This window comes from Pseudonaja textilis, chromosome 12 (genome assembly GCF_049901715.1).
Source record: "Pseudonaja textilis isolate UNSWEBS1 chromosome 12, rPseTex1.2, whole genome shotgun sequence".
In the NCBI taxonomy this organism is placed as follows: Eukaryota; Metazoa; Chordata; class Lepidosauria; order Squamata; family Elapidae; genus Pseudonaja; species Pseudonaja textilis.
In genome coordinates, this window is record NC_142001.1 from 2508000 (window position 1) to 2528955 (window position 20956).

Here is a 20956-nt window from a genome sequence, read left to right on the forward strand (position 1 = left end):
ACACAAACCTTGTGTTCCTGCAGGCCATGTGGGCGGTGCAGCCTTATGTTCCCACGCAGCCTGGATTAATTGCTTTGGGGGGGGGGCATTTCTCTGCAGACCACCAAAACATTCTTGCGGACCACCAGTGGTCCCCAGCCCATCGGTTAGCAACCACTAGGCTAGAGGATGGGGATGGTCGATGGGAGTGGTGCAGAGGCCGAGAGGTGGAGCGCTCGCCTCATGATTAGGAGACTGTGAGTTCGATCCTAGGTAGCACCAGATATTTCTTTCCCTGGGCACAATGAGTAATTATCTGCTGCGAAATCTGCACTGGTGACAGGAAGGGCATCCGGCAAGTAAACACTCTGTTTCATTCAGTTGCCCTGACTCCACCCCAATGTAAGGGATTATGGGGTCATTAAAAGACACAAAAAAATGGAGACGGTCGGTGCTGGGAAAAGTGAAAGGAAAGAGAAGAGGGGGGTAGCAGCAAGAAGGAAGGATTCTGTTACATTGGCACCAGGGCACTATTGGAAGAATAGAATGAATGAGCTGGAAGGGACCTTGGATGTCTTCTAGTCCAGCCCCTGCTCAAGCAGGAGAACCTATACGATTTCAGATGACTGTCCAATCTCTTCTTGAAAGCCTCCAGTGATGGAGCTCCCATGATTTCTGGAGGCCAGCTGTTCCACTGGCTACGTGTCTAACTGACAGGAAGTTTCTCTTCCACCCCAGGCGGCTCCTCTCTTTGATGAGTTTCCAACCATTGTTTCCTGTCCTGCCCTCAGATGCTTTGGAGAATAATTTGCTCCCTTTTCTTTGGGGCAGCCCCTCAAATATTGGAAGACTGCTGTGTCACCCCTAATTCTTCTTTTCTTTAGGCTTGAAAGATCAGACTAGGGATAGATCATGTTGGAGAAAATATTTGCGATTGCTAAAAGTATTGGCAACAACTTGATAGAATGTGTTTGATTACATGAAGCTTTTCATGTTGATTTGCTATCCTAAGTATACTCTTATTTTGCATGGTTTTGGTTGTTGTTGCTTTATTTTACTGTAAACCATTCTACAGGCTGAAGTTGGAAGCAGTAGAAAAAGCATATTTAAAATAATAATAATTTAACGATCATCTGAGTCAGTCTGAACCCCTCTAGGTTTGCAACACCCAGAACTCCTCTTGTCGGCCCTTTTAAGGTGGATCAGACATCTATATGATCAATATTACCTTTATTGCATAGCAATAGCAAAAGCCCTTAGACTTATATACCGCTTCACAGGGTTTTATAGCCCTAAGCGGTTTACAGAGTCAGCCTCTTGCCCCCAACAATCTGGGTCCTCATTTTATCAACCTCGGGAGGAGGGAAGGCTGAGTCAACCTGGAGCTTGGTGGGATTTGAACTGCCAAATTGCAGGCAGCCAGAAAGAGCCACCTCTTTAATATTGTATAGCTTGAATAATAGAATTTTTCAGGTGTGAAAGGACTCAACCCCTCCCTCCCTCCCTCCCTCCCTCTTTGTGAGAACTTGGGGCAAGCTCAGCCTTCTTTATCCGCCAACTCGCTCCTTCCGCCCCTCAAGGTCATGCCCTCCGACTACAATTCTGAGAGCTCCAGGCCTCCTGAGCTAAAGAACAAGGCGAGAAAGCAAGTGGCACCTGGAACAGCTTCTTGCAGTTGGCAATCATGTGGGAGAGGCCTTGGGTGGCAGCCATGTTTTCATTCAGGTCTTTCTGGGCTGGTTTCCCCACAGTGCCCCTCCGGTGAATCAACCTGCCATGAGTGGACAAAGAGAAGTCAGCATCATCTGTGCTTCTGGTCGAGCCTTTCCAGCCACGGTCAACAATGAGGGGGGCTCAGGGGAAGTTATCTTCTTCCAGGTTTGGCCCCGAGGCCGGACAAGCCAACGATGAAACCTCCACCAGTGTCACAAGCAGACGGCACCTGCGTCAATGCCTACTGCCACTTTTTTACATTTATTTTTCCAGGATTCTAAGCGTTTTGCCTAAGAAAAACTCTGATAACCCCCATTAACTTATAACCATGATCAATGTCAGTTTGGCCTCATTAAGGTTGTACCACTATGGATTTCTGATTTTAATTCGTTGTCAAAAATTATTAATACACATTCAGGGAGCCTTTCAACATAAGACTCTGAAATGATATACCTTTTCTTTGTCTCTCTCTTTTAGAAAAACATAACAGAAACTGTACAAATGGAGCATGAAAACTCTGGTAGTCAGCATAAAATCACACTTGTTTCCAAACAGAAAGGGGCTCTGCAACAGTGGAGAATGGGGGTCCAGGACAACTCACCACAGCCATCTTGCTGCGGCCATCTTGGCGTGGTCAACGCACCTCAGGATAATTTGCTGTGGGAAATCCACATGGGATAACTCAACATGATAATGTTATCCACCACTGTTCCTTCAATGTTATTGTTGTGATTCGCCAGCAGCAGGTGCAGAGGGCAGGGGTCTCGGACAGTGAGGACAAAAGGGAACCAGTCAGGGAGTCTGGCAAGGACTTGGACAAGGGGCCTGCGTGTGATGCAGGGATGGGCCCAGGCCTATCAGAGAGTGGGGTGCTGCCTTCGGAGCTTGTGGGGGCTGGCAGCAGTGATGCAGAGGACCCCGAGGAGCTTGTACCCAGTGTGCATGTGCGCAAAACTGCTCGAAGGAGAGAGCAGCTGAAGCAGCAAGGGCAACTTGGGAGTAAGGCTTGGAGGGTGATGGCCCCTCCCATATGGGATAAAACCAACCTTCGCGGGTGTGCTCTTTGCAGGAAGCAAAGAAGTTCTTTAGACTCTGAGTCCTTGTTGAAGCCCTGCAAACTCCAGTTTGTTTTTGAAACTTCTGTCGGTTGATATTCATCAGTAATTAGACTTCTGTTCTTGGCAGCCTTTTACAACCTTGAAAAGGCTTGCTTTTATCTCGGACAATTAGGTTTAAATAACTCTTGGCTGGGAATGCAAAGAATTCCCAGCACAGCATTAAAAAAAGTTTGTTTTTATACACTGTGTTTGTTTAATTTGAACAAGGCTTGGGTCAGAACAATTATTTCCATTTTTGTCAATGGGAATAACATAGAAGAAACAGTGGTGTACAATATTTATCACACCGATTTATCCTGCATGGAATTGTCCCATGGTGAGTTGGCTGTGACAATATGGCTGTGCCAGGTTGGCCACAGCAAGATGGCCCTGGTGAGTTGGCCACATTATGATGAGTTATTCCATTCTTTGGAAAATGGTATGCATGAATTTTAGTCTTATTCACTTTATAAACTGTTTCTTCTGATCGCACAGCCTCCAAAGACTGGCGCTGGGTGGGTAATAGTAGACAGCGAGGTTGTTTTTTTAAGTCATAGAGTAAGAAAAAATATGAGTCATATTTGCTGCAAAGGAAATGGAAAGTTTCCTTCCTTCCTTCCTTCCTTCCTGTTTATGTAAAACTTGGATAAAAAATCTGTTGCAGTTCTGAAGTAGTGACTCTGCACTCTCTAAAGCACCATCAACCTGAGCTTTGAGCATCAGGCAACAAAGAGCAAAGTGACCTGAGCTGCAGCTGGGAGAGATCACCTGACCTTGGAGAAGTGCTCTCTTTCTTGGAGACATTGAGGTGAAAAATGGAGGGGGCTAAGCACACGGCCAGGTTTCCCACTGTCATCTGGTTCTCCTCGGAAGAGGCAACATCGCTGAGAAAATAGAGGAGCGTCTGCAAAACCTCCCGGTTCTCATCCGGCATCAACATGATGGCGGCCTGGACAGCTTGCAGCCTCTGATCTTTGGGCACGACTGGAAAGTTCAAGAAACAAACATCAGTATCTGTGCCGTGGAAGACCAAATACTAACAGCAGCAGGAACCCACTAGCATCATACTGGACTCTGCTCTTTGAGTAAGCTCTGCAGGGGAAAGGGACAGGCCTCGCCCTGCTCAATCCTGCTCTGCTCTGCAGATCAGGACAGAGGACTTCCCATCTCCCACCCCACCCCAGGAGAAGAAGTTCCATTTCTGCTTCTGTCTCTGGTTTCTGACATTGTGCCCAGTTTATTGGCAGATCTTTCACCCGACTGAGTATATCCTGAAAATTAAAAATAAAAAAGCCGTTTCCAATTCTTAATACATTTGGATATTCAACCAACAGGGGGGTTCTAGTGAGATGGGAAAAACTCACCCACTGAAGCCACCTGTGGGATGACCTGCTTTCCCCAGGTGCTGGTGCAGAAAACGAGCAGCACCAGAGCTGCAAAACGGGGCTCTCTGGAGGAAAGAGGTGAGATACAAGCCAGAGCCCAGCCTGCCTTCTGGCTCTATGATCAACGACAGGGGTCCAGTTGCCTATATCTAGATGTAAGGTATGTGTGTCCATAGAAGTATGCCCACTCCCCCTTCATAATATGAAACACACATATTGAAGTCCCAAACACACATAGGAAGTTCCTGCAAATGGAATGAGCTTGCAGTGATAAAAAGCCAAAGCAACGTCAATGGGGCTGAGTCTGATTGACAAAGGTGGAAGAAACCACCAGTTATCTAGAACAGGGGTCTCCAACCCTACTGCCTTAACTGGTGCTGGTCAACAGCCTATTGGGAACTGGGCTGCACAAGCAGCAGGCAAGTGCACAAAACTTCATTTGCACATGCATGGGTTTTAGGTTGTGCGCTCAAAACCATCCCCCGCCAGCCACCACTGTCCTCGCCTCCCATGGCTGCCAGTGGTCCATGGAGCCAGAAAGGTGGGGGACCACTGATCTAGAAGCTTCCTAGAAAGTGGAGACATCCTTGTCTGTGTAGGAGAAGAGCTGGGGTGGCGGAGTTAAATCATCATCAGTTCAAAGTCCTTGTGTTCCCACTCCAAGTCCAACTCCCTCCTGAATTCCATTGATCCTTATCTAGCATTGAACTTTAGTTGAATTAGTTGTATGTAGGCTTGAAGAAATCTTTTGCAACCTTACAAATGGTCCCGATTCTTTGCGCCAGACAGCCTGCTCCCACCCAACCACTAAAATACATAGGACAAGCCATTGCAGTGGTCAGTCCCTACAAGGTATGGAATAACCTTTTAGCCAAGCTTATTTGTTCATAGACAATACTACCTCCAGCCCAATAGGTGGTCAGCTAAAGTTCCAAATCATGGGTCTCCTCCTCCTCCTCCTCCTCCTCCTCCCCCTAACTTCCCCTCCCCATCACACTACTCACACTGGTATATCTGCAGAAATGTGTCTGTTAGCTTGCAGGTGAAGATTGGCTCTGGAAGATCACGGAAGTACTGCTTCAACAGGTCAGCCACATCATAGGCTGATTGCCCTTCATAATTCACATATTCAGGAGAGGCTTCACTCATCTGCCTGAGGTTCTGGATCCGGGACTTTACACCAGATTTGCGAAAAATGCCAACCTGTGCAGGAAAGAGATATCAGGTAGGTGTAGAACTCTGGACTTAACAGCTTCTTTGCACAGGATGCTACCACAGACTGGAACCACAGAATATGTGCAACTCAACCAATGTGCTCCAAGTCAGAAGCCTCAGCTGATTAAATGGCACCTTCACATCAGAAGGGAACTCGGGTGAGTCGAAAGCTCTGCCAACTAGTGGCAGGAGTAGCCAAAACCCCAGAAGAGAGGCTCAAGATCCAGAAGGATCTCAAAAGAGTTGAACACTCAGTCCTATGGAATAAAATGAAATTCAATGGGAGGGAAAATGGAAAGGACCCCCTCCTCAAAGCAGGAGACCCATTTCAGACAAGGGGCTGTCCAATCTCCTCTCAAAAGCCTGCAGGGATGGAGTTCCTGCCACACACTGTTGGCTCATGTTTAAGGGATGGTCCACAAAAAAACAAATGTACAGGTACAGAATAGCTGAACCAGGCTCAATAGCCAGAACTGCTAGGGGGAGTCAATCACTAGCCGTGTGCTTCAATTGCAAAAAAGGCCAATGCAATCCTAGTTGCATTAACAGAGGGATAGAATCAAGATCACGTGAAGTGTTAATACCACTTTAGAATGCCTTGGTAAGGCCACACTTGGAACATGTGTCCAGTTTTCGTCACAATATGAAAAAGATGTTGAGATTCTGGAAAGAGTGCAGTGAAGACCAAGATAGATGATTAGTGGGCTGGAGGCTAAAACAAATGACGAACAGTTGCAGGAATTGGGTCTGTTTCTAAGTGAAGAGAACAAGTAGGGTGACATGATAGCCCTGTTCCAATATTTGAGGAGCTGTCACAAAGAAGAGGTGATCAACCATTTTCCAAGCCTTAGAAGGCCAGACAAGAAGCAATGGAAGAAAATTAATCAAGGAGAGAAGCAACCTAAAACAAGTCATTCCACTGATTAATTGTTCTAACTGTCAGAAAATGTATCCTTAGTTCTAAGTTGGGTCTCTCCTATCAGCCTTGAATCTATTTCCTTGTAATTTTAACGCAGGGATTCTAGTCCTAAACCCAGGTTAGAGAATCCAGCATTGGTATGAAGAGAACCAATTTTCATAGCGGGGAAGCGCCAATACATTTACATCAGCAGCGTGTTACAGATAATCCTTGACTTACAACAGTTTGTTTAGTGAGTGTTCCAAGCCACAATGACACCAAAAAAAGTGACTCATGACCAGTTCTCATGCCCACAACCACCGCAGCATCCCTGTGGTCAAGCAATCCAAACCTGGATGCCTGGCAACTGGTTCACATCCATGACAATTGCAGTGTCCCAGGGTCACACAATCCTCCCTGGTGACCCTCTGACAAGTCAAAGGTGAGATTCACTCAACCACCACATCACCAATCCACCACCGGCAGCAACCCAGGCAACACCTGTGGCAAGAAAGGTTGCAAAATGGGGCAAAAGCCACCTTACAACTGTCTCACTTTGCAACAAAAATCTCGGGCTCAGCTGTGGCCATAGGTCAAGGACTATTTAGCACTGTCTGCAGGCCTCCAGAAAGAAGAAAGGCCAAGGAAATTAGAAGGAAGTGGGGGAGGAAATTGCATGTATATCCACCACTTCAGAGAGCCGTATGTTTTCAGCCTCCAGCTCTCTTTCCATCTTCCCATTTAATAAAGCTTCAGCCTTTTCTGCACAAAATTAGCTTTCAGGCAGGATCATCAATACGTCTCACTTGATCCAGACGATGCGTGAGCAAGTCTCGGCTGTTCTCCCATCCACCTCTGCTCCTCTAAGGTATGGGACCCTGTGCCCCATTATCACAGGATAGGCCTTCCTCTGTCTCCTTGTTAGGTTGTTGGTTTGAGTTCTGAGCTTGGCAATCTGATTGTAAATGTTTCATCACCATTCGAGGAGACATTGTCCGTGCTCCTTGAATTGTGTTCAGACATGACCCACTATCCCTCATGTCCATCCACAAAGATTCAGAAGGACACAAGTTCAACCTAATTGGGATGACAGTTGTAACCCAGGGAAAGTCAAGGAGAGAAAAGAATTCCTTGAAACCTGGTTTTCCACCAACAAGTCAATAAACAGAGATATTGACATCGATCTCATCTACCAATCACTGAGAATGAAAGAATTGCACCAACTGCAAAGCTGATGACAGCATTTAAACAAAAAAAGGAATCCACTACTCAGGCCATAACTCAAAAGTAGCTGAACAAACAACAACAAACAACAACAATGTACACCACACAGACGGTACTTAAAACCAAAGACCATGCCCCGGCAACAACAGCCAGCCAATCAAACGCTCTGAAGTCAGACTATGACTCAGAAGCAGTCAAACAAACAACATCCACACCAATTTTGCATCACGCACACAAAAAAAAGGTATTTAAAGATCTGTATTCTGACAGACGAGCACAATTCAAAGCACACTGACAACGTCTCCTTGAATGGTGACAAATTATTTGCAATCAAATCGCCAAGCTCGGAGCTCAAACCAGCAACCAACCTGAGCTAATAATATTCAAATACATTTCATCTCTCTCCTCGTGTCTTCTGTCCCACCTGGGTTGTCTTGGGCCAGTGGTGGGATTCAATTTTTTTTACTACCAGTTTTGTGGGCGTGGCTCCGATCTACTCAAAATTTCCGCTACTGGTTCTCCAGAACTGGTCAGAACCTGCTGAATTCATCACCTCTGATTAGGCCCAGCAAGAAATGAGAGGGCGTGTGTGAACTTACCTGGTCCAGGCACTGGCTTCGGATGTAGCGCATGGCCTGTTGGATGCTCTGGGGCAAAGGCTGTCCCGTCCTTTGGACACTGACAATCAAGGGGACTCCAAAGACCATCTTGCCCCTGTAGTTTGGGAGCTTGCTCCTCCTCATGAACTTGGGAACAGTCCTGTCAGAGAAGAGGGTGCGACTTAGGAGGCAAGATCTGGCTGGGGAATTCTGAGAGTTGAAGTTCAGGTTGCCACGGTTGGACACCTCAGCTGTAGTCCTTAAAACATTTTCAGTGTTATTTTTTTTAAAAAATTATTGCCCACCCAACTTCAGTGGAGCCCCATTTCTGCATAAATATGACCTCCAAATGGGATCTGTTTTTCACATAACCCTTAAAATGAAATATATACAACCCAATTAAATAAATTGGTCAAAAATAAAATGCGTTCATTTCTTTATTGAACAGTATCCAAAGCTACGTATAGTATTTGTGTGTGGCAAAAGTGTGTGAACCTTTGCTTTCAGTAACTAAACATTTCTGATAAATGTTAATCAGTCCTGCACGTTGGCTTGGAGAAATTTTAGCTCATTCCTCCTTTATTTATTTTATTTATTTATCAAACTTCTACACCACCCATCTCACTTAAGGAAATGAGCCCTGGGGAGGTCTTATTCTGACAGGGCCACACAAGGTTCTCCGTGTCCAGCTGGTGGAATAGAAAAATGATTGTCTCTAACCAAAAGAGTGCAATTAGCCCTCAAACAATTCTTGTGTGTGTGTGTGTGTGTGTGTGTGTGTGTGTGCGCCCTTTGTTGTTAGAGTTTTCTTGCCCGTGTGACAGACTAGCCCCTCCATTTGGTGCATCATGAGATGAGAGTTTAGTAATTCTCTGGGTCAAGATCTGAAAGAGTCAAATGACTTCTGTTGCAACAACTGGACTATTGTGTGCTCTGCTCTAAAAAGGACCCTGGCCAACTGGAGCCAGTTCAGAGAAGGGCTGCCAAAGGGGAAACCGCATTTTACAAGGAGTTGTTAAAAGATCTGGGTCTGTTTAGTCTACAAAAAGATAACTGAAAGGAGAGTTTGTAGCAAATCTTTAGAATAAGGAATGGATTTAGTATATTGGCCCAGAGAATCAATAGCTGACATTATGGAGAAGTAGATTTACATATTATGAAGAATATGGTGACAATAAAAATCGATGGAATAGGTTGTCTTGTGAGATGGAGGGCTTCAAACCAAAGCTGGATCTGTGTAAAATTGTTCAGCTAATCCTGTTTCAAGGAAGGAGTCAGACCAGGAGACCTCTGAGGTGCCTTCTAACCTGGCAATTCTATGAGCTGCCTTGAACCTCATACAAAAAAGTGAGGCCAAAATGTATGGAACAGAAGTACCCCTAGAAGGAGGACATGTAATTGCCACCGAGGTCCTGTTTTTCTTCAACCCCCTACCCTTCTGTTGCCCCCTCAGGCAACTGGTTGCTGACCCATCCACTGTGATCTGAAGACCCTCCTGTCCTCATTGACTTACCAGGCCCAGGACTGCTTGTGGGGAACGGAGAACTTCTCCATGATGGCTGTGAGGCGGAGAAGGGAGCACTTCTGGAGAAGGCTGAGCTGAGCTGCTGACTGACGGTTGATCTCCAAGGAGGCCGAATTTAAGCTGGGCCTGTGGGAGTTCTGGAAACTATGCCAGCGGAGTTTCCTGAGGTGGGACAAGGGGGAGGAAAGCAGTTGTTTGTTTATTTAATGAGCAGATATATTTGCTTTGCAATTGCACTTAGTCTTATATACCAATTTACAGTGCTTTACAGCCCTCTCTAAGCAATTTACAGAATCAGCCTCTTGCCCCCAACAATTTGGGTCCTCATTTTACCGACTTTGGAAGGATGACTCAACCTTGAGCCTGGTGGGATTTGAACTGCTGAACTGCTGGCAGCCGGCAGTCAGTAGAATTAGCCTGCAATACTGCATTCTGGGTGATACAATAGAGGAAAAAATAAAGGTGGTACAATAAAGGAAATTGAAAAGCGTGTTGAATGTAGTTGGAAGGAATTCGACTAGCTAAGCATAATTTTCAAGGACAACATGAAGAAAAAAGTTTTCGATCAGTGTGTGTACTACCTGCTCATTTGCCAGTGAAACATGGAAACTAACCTCACAATCACTACAAAAGCTACGCATGGCGCAAATAGCTATGGAAAGATACACGCTCAAGACAGGATAGAAAGACCCGCACATGGATTAGAGAACAAACCAAAGTATACAATGCCATCAAGAGAATCAAAGGTTTGAAATGGAAATGGGCTGGTCCCATAGCAAGAAGAACTGACGGCAGATGGACCAAGGCAATCATAGAATGGATCCCACTTGATCAAAAGCATCCACGAAAGAGATCTAAAACAAGATGGAGTGATGACATCAGCAAGTATGGCGGGCCCAAAAGAAAATTCAGGACCGTATTGATTGGAAACATGAGGAAGGACCCTAACCCTAACCTTACATCTACATGGAAGGAAGCATGCAGTGAGGTACCCCGAAGCTCTGTACTCTTCAACGTCTTTATATAGGACAGTGGTGGCTAACCTTTTGGGGCTCCTGTGGACCTTTGCAGACTTGAGCATTGGGCCCTATCCAACAATATGGAGGTCAGTAGTGAGAAAAGTAAGGCCCTACACATAGGCAGGAAAAACCAAATGCACAGATATAAAATAGATGGTACCTGACCCAACAGATGTAACAGTGAGAGGAATCTATGAGTTCTAGTGGACAACCCCTTAAATATGAGCCAGCAGCCTTGCTTTTGCTTCAGCAAGGCGTTGGACTAGAAGACCTCTAAGGTCCCTGTTATTCTATGAGATTCTATGAGAGAAAAACATAATAAAGGAGCTTGAACGCCGGTTACTAGAAGCAACCAGAAATCATTAAAGTTTAGAATAGAATAGAATAGAATAGAATAGAATAGAATAGAATAGAATAGAATTCTTTTATTGGACAAATGTGATTGGACAAACAAGGAATTTGTCTTGGTGCAAATATTTTAATTCTGGAAGAATTCAAGGGTCTCCAGAACCTACTCTTTAGATTTTCTGATGCAATAAAACGGGGCTTCCAAGAAGAGGTAGAAGGGGATATTATTAGATGTGTGGATTAAATGTTTGTGTTTGTCTTAATGAAGGAAGAAGTTGTTTGTTTCTGTATTTCTTTCCTTTCCTTTGGTTTTTTTTTCCTTTTTTTCATTTCTTTTTCCCCCTCTCCCAACCTATCACCCACCAACATGGAGGTGTCTCCTTCCTTGGACCAGGAAACCTTTGTGTGGAGCGGAATGGGAGGGCTGGACTTGACCTCCAAACGGCTCTTCCCACCCTCTGATTCAAGGAAGGCCCAGATGGACGCCCCCTTTCGTCACTATTGTAATGCTCTTTCCTATGGTAATTGCAACTCACTAGAGGGCACCAAATACCGGACCTGAATTTTAATACTTCACCTGAAGGACGCATTTCTCCTTAGGATTCTTCCTCATACAGAGATCACTTTCAAGAACCCACAAGGGCACTAAATAAATCAAGAAGCCTATAATTGGTGTGTGATACTGGAGTAGTTATCACTGAAAAAAGAGTGTGTTGCTCCAGGACGGGAAAAAGAATAGAATACAGAATAACAGAGTTGGAAGGGACCTTGGAGGTCTTCTAGTCCAACCCCCTGCTCAAGAAGGAGACCCTATCTCTTCTTGAAAACCTCCAGTGACGGAGCACCCACAACTTCTGAAGGCAAGCCCTTCCACGGATTAATTGTTCTCACTGTCAGGAAATTTCTCCTTAGTTCCAGGTTGAAGCTTCCATCGGTCAGTTCTTGTCCTGCCCTCAGGAGCTTTGGGGAATAAACTGACCCTCCCCTCTTCTCTGTGACAGCCCCTCAAGTACTGTCACCCCTAAACCTTCTCTTCATTAGGCTAGACACCCCTAGTTCCCCTACCTATCCATCACACGGGTTAGCCATCACCTTATCATCCTTGTTGCTCTTTTCTGCACACTTTCTACAGTTTCAGTATCTTTTTTGTGTATCATGGTGACCAGAACTGGACTCAGTGTTCCAAGTGTAGTCTTACTACGGAAGTATAAAACACTGCTAGTATTATCACTTCCTGTGATCTTGATGCAATCTAGGACTTTATTGCCTTTTTCGTAGCTGCAATACGCTGCTGGCTCAAATGGTGGTCTACTAGGACACCTAGATCCTTCTCAGTTACTGCTCTTGAGCCAGGTACCACCTATTCTGTACCTGTCTATTTGGCTTTTCTTACCTAAGTATCAATCCTCTCTTTTCTCAGCACTGAACTGCATTTTGTTGGATAGGATCCAATGCTCAAGTCTCTCAAGATCCTTCTGGATCTTCTTCTAAAGTGTTGGCTATTCTCCACTAGCTTGATGTCATCTGCAAGTTTGATGAGTATTCCTTCTATCATCATGATCTTTTAGCGATCCCATAATCCCTTGCAGGCTGGAGTCTGGGCAGCTGAATGGAGCTAGCAGAGTGTTTAATGGCCAGATGTCCTTCCTGTCACCATGAGTCTTCCTTCTATCTCCCACTTAAATCATGGATGAAGGCGTTGAGGACTGTTGAGGACCTCAGAGAGAACCTTGAGGAACCCACTCCCCGCTTCCCTCCATGCAAATGCAGCTCCATGTCGTTCAGATCATGTCTTTCTGTGGAGCCAGAGCCAGAGTGGATATAAGAGCAGAAGGTCTTCCGTGAGAACTCTGTGTAATTTGTGGCTAGCCATAAGGAAGTGCTTGCCCAATACCACATGCGAGGCTGGGTGGGGCTGGGAACTCATGTTCTCTTGTCCACGGGGAGAGCGACATCACAAGTCAATTCGGTAATTCACAGATCGGTGGGATGACTTGTCATTGTCAGCTGGAATGGAAGCAAGTGATTCTGCCCTTGAGGAAGAATTTCCATCCTATAATGTCCTGGAGCAGAAGCCAGGAGAGAGAGATGGAGGGCGCCTTACCTGTCTTGCTCAGGAAAGCAGCCTCTGATTCACTGCTCTCTGGGATCTCTGATTCGAGAGTCTAACTTCCTGTCCCAGGCAGGAAGCAGGGCCTAAGGTCTCTTCCTGCACATCTGGTCCTGCCTGAGTACAATTTTAAGACCAGAACTTTTTGTTTTAAAATTAAATGCGGTTAAAAATTAACCAGAATGGAATAAAGGTGATGTGGCCAAGATTTCAAATCAGAAAGCCTGTGGCTCCAGTCTGGCTTCCTTGTGGGCTAGGGGTGCAAGAGGCAAGAACCCTCCTAGATGTCTTCTGCTGTCATTCAACTTGAATGATACGTCACAAGAAAAAAATAATACTACAAATAAGGATGCACATGGTCTCATAACATGTACCTTTGCTATGAACTATAGATTAATTAAGCATTTGTTAAATTGCCAGATTTTTCCAGCTTGGTTTAGAAAACAAGTTAGGAAAATATTATTTTTATAGTTGGAAAACAGTTGTGAAATGCTTTAAATATTCTTCTTGGTTTTTTTTGTCAAACTCAAATGAAAGATGAATTATTTTGCCTCTAAGAGACTGGTAAGTGTTCATTGTCCATTGCTCAACAGGTCCATTCCTGAGAAGAATCAGAGGGAGAATTCCTGGGTTATATGACAGACTGACCCTCTCTGAAAGCATTGAAAGCCACTGCAGCTGAGAATACACAACCTCCCTTGATCCAAGGGAGATCACGAGATCAACCACGTGCACTCTGGGTGGCAGTTCCTTGTGAGTAAACTGCAGGAATGGAGTGCCTTAGTTGTAGGTGAAGAGGAGATAAATCAGGATCCAGTGGCGAGTACAAATCAGCCATGGTTCTTGATTCCCTCCTCCTTCAACAACTGTAATGTGACTTCTGCATTTCAAAAGAAGAAACCTGGGCCACCGCCTTCTTCTTTACTTCTGAATGCCTGGGTGTCTCTTGCATATGAAAAGGTTCGCAGAAATTGCAGTCCCCAACACAACCTGATGTCTGGAGCCGCAAGCTTCCTCACCCCTAAGTGGCAAAGCCTCCACAGCCAGCCCAAAGCTGATTTTGAGCTGTATTTTTAAAGTGAAAAAAGAGTAAGTTTTAAGTCAATATTTGAGGAATAGTCATATCCCTATTTTCATTTGGTTTTAATTGAATTAAAATGGGATCATACCCAGGGGTCTTTTCTCCTTGGGCCAGCCTTCGGCAGTCCATCCAAAGTCCATCCAAAGTCCACTCCCAGTCTTGGATCCAGAAATGCCTCATTTTTCCTAGTCTTAGGTCTCCACAAGTATCCCAACTCCAGCCTGAAATGCTGCGAGGCCAGGCATTGTACAGTGGGTGAAGGTTGACCTTAGGCTGGGAAGTGCCTTTGCTGCCCATGGCAGCGATCCCTCTCTCTCAGCACAGCCTACCTCACAGAGATGTTTCTGGGATAAAACTAGAAGGGGAATTTACTCAAGCTGCCTTCAGATTGGGACCAAACTCCAATCCATCAATAAACAATTAAAGCACCATTGTAAATAAGTTTTGTAAAATGATCTAAATCTCACAAAATTCTTAAAGTCTAATTATTGATCTTCCTTGACACTGAACTGTAGATAGTAGTTTTCTTTTTATTTATTTTATTTTATTTTTATTTATTTGATTTGTCAATCACTTACAAGATAATAGGTATAAGTATAAACATAGTTATGAATACATGAAATGGATACATATAAGAGAAATAAAAAGGAACAATAGGGCAGGGACGATGGGCACGTTGGTGCACTTATGCACGCCCCCTACAGACACCTCTTAGGAAAGGGGTGAGGTCAATAGTAGACAGTCTAAAGTTTTTGGGGTTTGGGGAAGAAACCACAGAGTCAGGTAGAGTATTCCAGACATTGACCACTCTGTTGCTGAAGTCGTATTTCCTGCAATCAAGTTTGGTGCGATTAACCTTGAGTTTGTATCTATTCTGTGCTCTTGTGTTGTTATGGTTGAAGCTGAAGTATTCATTGACAGGTAGGACATTGCCTTTTACAACTTCTTTTCCTTGCCTTCTTCCCCGTCTTCTTCTCCCTCCCCTTTTTACCCCCTTGTCTCTCTACTTCTAACTCTCTCATCTGTAATCCCCTCTGCTGTTGCTTTCTAATATTATACTTATCTTTCAAATTGTTCTTCTTTTTGGTTGTTTTTTCTAATCTTAAACCTTTCACTCTCTTTCCCCCCTTTTCTTCCCGCCCCCACTTAAAATTATTTGATCATTAAAGATGGCTTCTTCTTTGTCCCAATCTTCTTGTTCTGCAAGCGTTTCTTGTTGCTTCTCATAGTTCCAGATCTCCGTTTCTAAGAATTTAAACACAAAGCCAAAAGAACTTCTCCCTTCTTGTGCGTCTTCTTTCCATTTTTAAAGTTCCGTTTTCAGTTCTTCTAAGAGTGATACCATTTTAAAAAAATTTAAACAACCACCCTTAGTTAATTTTAGTCATCTAGATGCAAAAACCAAAAATCACCAAGTAATCCAAATAATCCAAGGCTGTTTCTACTTGCTTCTTTTTTCCACTTTCTCTTCCTGGGGTTCTATTATTTTGTTACCAAGTTTCCATTAAAATGTATCTTTGAGGAATCTTGTTAAAATTTCACTGTAAGTTCCTTTTAGTTACAGTTCCATTCCTTAGTTCCAGGCAGCCTCCTCCGTTTTTCCAGACCCTGCCCTTCTATTCTTTACTTTTCCTCCTTTCCAGCTTTTAAAAACTTTTAAATGTCCAGAAATCTTTATTTATCCCTTTGACTTTTATTTTCAGCTTAGTTGCCTATTAATGTCAAAGTGGATTTTTTTTCAGTTTCTTGCTTAAGTCTCTTAGCTGTCAGTATAAAGAAGGGAAGAAAAAAAACCTAATCCTTTCCCTTCTCTCTCTCCTTCGCAACTTCAAAATCTTTGGGAACAATGTTGTTAAGTTTAAATTTCAGGGTACCTAATTTGTTGCTTTTACTGTTTGACCTGGTCAACCAAAACTTTCTCTTCTTATCTTCCTCCTGCACATTCTTTTCCGGTCGAGTTCTTCTTTGTGGTGGCCATTTCTGACCACCTCTACAACCCCCTTCGGGAAAGGGAGTAATGGCCAGCTGGGGAGGAGAGATGCGGCTCTCCTCAACCCTGCAGGCAGTCTGCCCCCTCTTCACCAACTCTACGGGGTGGCTTAGCCCCGAAACCAGCCGGCTCAGGGTGCTCTAGTGGCGAGCACAGATCGAAGCCTCGGAGAGATGAGGTTTCAGTCTGTCGCCGAAGAAACTCAAACCGGAAGTCAAAACTCAAGAAAAACAACAAAATGGAGAAACACGGAAAAGATATAAGGATTGTAACCATAAGTTTGTTTAGAGATAATGAGTGAAAATTTAATTGTAAAAGGGATTCTGCAAAGTTACATAAGATAGCTTTGTTATATTACAAATAGAAATAACTTTAGAAAATATGATGATGGATAAAATATTTATTGTAATGCAGTGGGATGTTTGTTAATAAATAAATGAATTAAAATGATTGAGAGAACTAAAAGGGAACAGTTTTAATTATTAGTAATGATTTATAAAAATATAAGTGAGAAATATGGGAAAAAAAGAATTAACTATGGAAAGTTTATAAGTGTTCCCAAGGAAGTATGATATTCAATTGAAAAGAAATGTTAAAGATGTTAAGATTTTAATGCATATTAATGATAGAATTGAATTGGAATGGAATGTGTTTTGTTTACATATATATATATAATTTTTTCTTTTTAAGAATATAGTGTCTACTTTAAGAATGTACCAAGCAGAATTCGATTGGAAGTTATGTATTATATTGAAAGCTATAATCTTAAAGCTATACATTGAACCTTAAATAAGAGCTTGAATGGATAAAATTAAAGGATATAAAGGTGTCATACTCTAATTGGTAACTACAGGGAAAAATTTGTTTAATAAGAAAAGATAATGTGAAATTGTAACAGGACAGACAAAAGTATAAATATAATGATTTGAATTGAGATAATCAAAACAAAGTTGAGAAAATTAGAAGAGGGGAAAAACTACGTAGAAAATATAAAATGGTAATAAGATATGGAATAGAATATAAAAATGAGCATGAAATTGAGTTTTGTGTCTGTATGAAGAAGTGATAACCTGGGACCATGCTATTTTCAAAAAGAATGTTTTATTTGTATTTTGTTTTTGTGAAAACCCAAATAAAATTTTCAAAACAACAACAACAACAGGTAGGATATTGCAATATATAATTTTATGTACTATACTTAGATCGGACTGAAGGCGGCACAGTTCTAGGTTTTCTAGGTCTAGAATTTCAAGTCTGGTGACATAAGGTATTCTGCTACAAGTAGAGGAGTGGAGAACTCTTCTTGTGAAATATTTCTGGACTTTCTCAACTGTGTTAATGTCAGATACGTAATGTGGGTTCCAGACTGATGAGCTGTATTCAAGTATTGGTCTAGCAAATGTTTTTTATGCTCTAGTTAGTAGCGTGATATTACCTGAGAAAAAGCTATGCAGGATTAGGTTAACAACTCTTAATGCCTTTTTGGCTATATAGTTACAATGGGCTCTTGCACTTAGATCATTAGAGATGAGTACTCCAAGGTCCTTGACAGAGTTTGGGTCATCAACATAGCATTACATGCAATGCTAAACATATTGCCAAATTTCAACTTCACCCTGAAGAAATATGTGGGATTTCTTATAGTATCCAAAACCCCAATTTCTGTCCTGAGAACAAACAGTGTAACCTGTGAGTATCTGCAGAACAAACCGGAGAGAAGAATCCCCAAAAAGATAGCACTGGAGCATCATCATCAATGGCCACTGAACAAGACTGAGGGGCTTTGATCCCAGTTCTGAACAGGGACCAGGTAGACTTATCTTTTGGTGGGGGGCCTGGAAGCGCAAAAATCTGAAATTATTATTGCTCTTTATTAAACGCATAGGCTACTACAACTCTATCAGAACCCTGAGCAGCATTCAGACAGATTTTCCTAGGGAGAGAAGAGGATCAGGAGATTCCTAATTACCCTGAAAAAGTTGCCAGACTTACCTGCACGGTCTTGTAAGCGATGCCCCCACGCCAGAGTCTCTGCGCTCCCTCATTTCGGGCTCCTCCGTCTCATTCAGAGAGTTGGCAGTGCTCTCAAAGTCGCTGGTGGAAATACCAACGTCAGACATGGAATGGTTCTCCAAGTTGAGATGGGTGGGCTCCTCTCCAGAATCTGTTTCCTCCACCCCAACAGTTTCATCCTCCATGTCCAACTTAACCGCCTTTGACCAGAGCTCTATTTTTTGCTGGAGACCCCAAACGTGCTGCAGGATGTCATCTAGGTTTTCATAGATCATTTCCTGGTCCAGGTCAAAGAGATCATCTCCACTGCCAAAGTCAGGGACATTGTCGTAGAGGCTGGTGCGGCTACCCGTGGAAGTGCTTGAAGGCCTCCTTGGTCGGTGCTCCAGGGCATGAGAAGAGTTGCCCGCATGGACACCACTGCTGATGCCAGTGTCCCCTGCCAAAGTACTTGAGGCTTTGGGGGTCGATCTCCAGTCTGCCAAACAGCCGCTCTCCAAAGGACACAAGCTTTCGATGGAGAGAGATTTAGGGAAAGTGCCTGGCTTGTAATCCCCTGGGACATGGAATAAATAATCTCTTTTAAATGCAATTTGGTGATCCCACATTCTGGCATCCTGTTTCTTGTTCAGACTTGTTTCATAATCCTCTAAATAAATACTACCATATTTGGACTCACATAGCAGCTTGCTTTTAACTGAGGCCAGAGCCTGGTTACTCTGACCACCTGTTGGAAGGGTCTTAGTGCTGTAGAAAGGACGTGGCTTTTCATTTCCTACTACAACCTGCGTCCCAGAGACAGGTTCCTTGGCATCCTTTGAGGACTTCCAACCAGACATGAGGCGAGTTCTATCCTCACCTGGAGCTTTAGCGGAGTCCAATTTCTCCTTGTCTTTTCTTCTCAGAGATTCGATTCTTTTGCGGAAACTCCGTGTCTGACGTTTCTTGGGTTTTTCCTTGCTGTTTTCATTTGAAGACTGGGCTGCTGGAGAATGGTTACTCAAGCTGTCAGTAGGGTTGGTTAAGGTCGGGGAGTTCTGAGTGGACGACGAATGGGGTGCCACGGCCACAGGAGCCAAGGTCCCACCAGAGCTGCTTGTGCTGTGGAGTGAAATGGCCTCCAAGTCAGCACTGAGGTCTGTGAGGACACTTTCCTGGCTGGAAAACTTCCTCATCGTGGAGTCTCTCTGCAAGCTCTTTCCAAGATGTTCCTTTGAGTCAGTTTGGGACCATCTTCTGCAGGGTCTTTGGGAGGTCCATCGTGCACCAAGAGTACAGAAGCCTTCATCATCCAAGTCTTCATTCTAGATCAAGCACAGAAATCAGAGTCATTGGACAGCTGGGTGGGAAGAAGCTGGCTCTAAAGGAACTGCAGTCTTTTTGCATTGTCAGAAGCATCGTTTTATGACCTCCACTAGATGAGTGACAATTGATTCAAAGAACTAATCCAGAAAAATTGTACCTTGGATAACCCAGTCCATCACTTACCATTGAGTCAAAACCTAAGTGTGAAAGAATCTTCAGAGTAATTACTAAAAGTTTAACTAAATTGATGATGCTTTTGAAAAGGCAAAACATATATATTTCAATTATTTATATCCATTTTAGTTTTCTTTCCATAAAAGTGATCTTCTTGATCATGATTTAGAACAAAAACAGATGTTGGCTGTTTATGTACTTTTCTGACAACATGGAAGATTAAATTTTAAAAACTATAAATTAATAATACAGGAATTTTGTGAGAATTTGCCAATCCTTGAATTGGGAGAGGTGTCTAGAAAGATGGCTGATCTCCAAATTATGCTTCAAACCCACGAGGTTCCTTCTAATCCTGTTATTCTGCACTCTATTCCCTTCTGTCTCTGGCTTTCATGTTTTTGTCCCCGCTGGTTGCTCCTTTTTCTAAATAAATTTTAGGCTGACTGAACTGGCTTCTTTTGAGAATTTTATGAATTGTTTGCCACACTTGCTGTATTTACATATCGGTAACTTGCTTAACCTGGATAGTTAAAGACTAGCTAAATCATTCAGTAGAATATTAAACTTGGTTAGCACTAACCATAATTAGAGGGGATTCGAGTCATGGTCCCCAGCATGTTTGTTTCAATGTCCTGTAGTATGCAATCTCAGGAAATGGATTGATTCAGGTGAAATTAGGTACAAAATGTGCACAGGGAACTATATTGGTTAGTGCAAAGGCATGATGTAAGTTATCTAAGTAACAACAGGTTTGATTTCTGCGTCGGAGGCCCATCGCTCCCCCCAGGGCCTCTCCCAGCCTCCACTCCAGGACTTCTCTTGCCGGGCTCTCGGCCCAGGACTCTCCAGCTCAGCCCCGCAGGGGTTGCTCTAGGAAAGCATTCGTGTCAGCTCCAAGGGCATCTGGACAGCACCCGGGAAGGGGGCAGCCAAGAGGTGGTGGCAAGAGTCACCCAACGTGCTCCCCTCTGGACTAAACCTGTGCCCAACTCTTCCCAGGATGTGGGCTGCGTTCTCTGCCCCGTCCCAACCCTTGCACCCCATGCTGCCACTTACCTGTTTCTGCTGAAAGTGGACTTCCAGCTTCATCGAGTTCAGAGTCATGAGCCTCCTGCAAGCAAAACAGAGATCCGTTTCACTCGGCTGTTCAGCCCCGGCGGCATTTGTGAGGTTGGTCATGCTATTTAAAAACAAGCAGCTCTTGTTTTAGGCCATTGTCACTTGACACGCAAACAGCTGGTGATCAAGGAAGCACGCAAGGCTCTACACACACAAACACAC

The 20956-nt window shown here is 43.8% G+C and overlaps 1 protein-coding gene across 5 annotated transcripts in view; it reads right to left on the bottom strand.

The window, feature by feature from the left end:
• Positions 1-20956, bottom strand: part of STARD8 (StAR related lipid transfer domain containing 8) — a 74918-nt gene that overhangs the window by 11210 nt on the left and 42752 nt on the right. For 3 of the 5 annotated variants that reach the window (XM_026703125.2, XM_026703126.2, XM_087940862.1), the window contains 7 exons: positions 20732-20786; positions 18176-19500; positions 9624-9797; positions 8111-8270; positions 5179-5377; positions 3563-3773; positions 1636-1750 (listed from right to left, as the gene is read on the bottom strand). In XM_026703125.2, coding sequence (XP_026558910.1) covers positions 1636-1750; positions 3563-3773; positions 5179-5377; positions 8111-8270; positions 9624-9797; positions 18176-19500; positions 20732-20779 — 2232 coding nt within the window. In that variant the 5' untranslated portion in view covers positions 20780-20786. Of the gene's footprint in view, positions 1-1635; positions 1751-3562; positions 3774-5178; positions 5378-8110; positions 8271-9623; positions 9798-18175; positions 19501-20731; positions 20921-20956 lie in introns of those variants that run through there. The other 2 variants (XM_087940863.1, XM_087940861.1) reach the window with 2 other exon arrangements.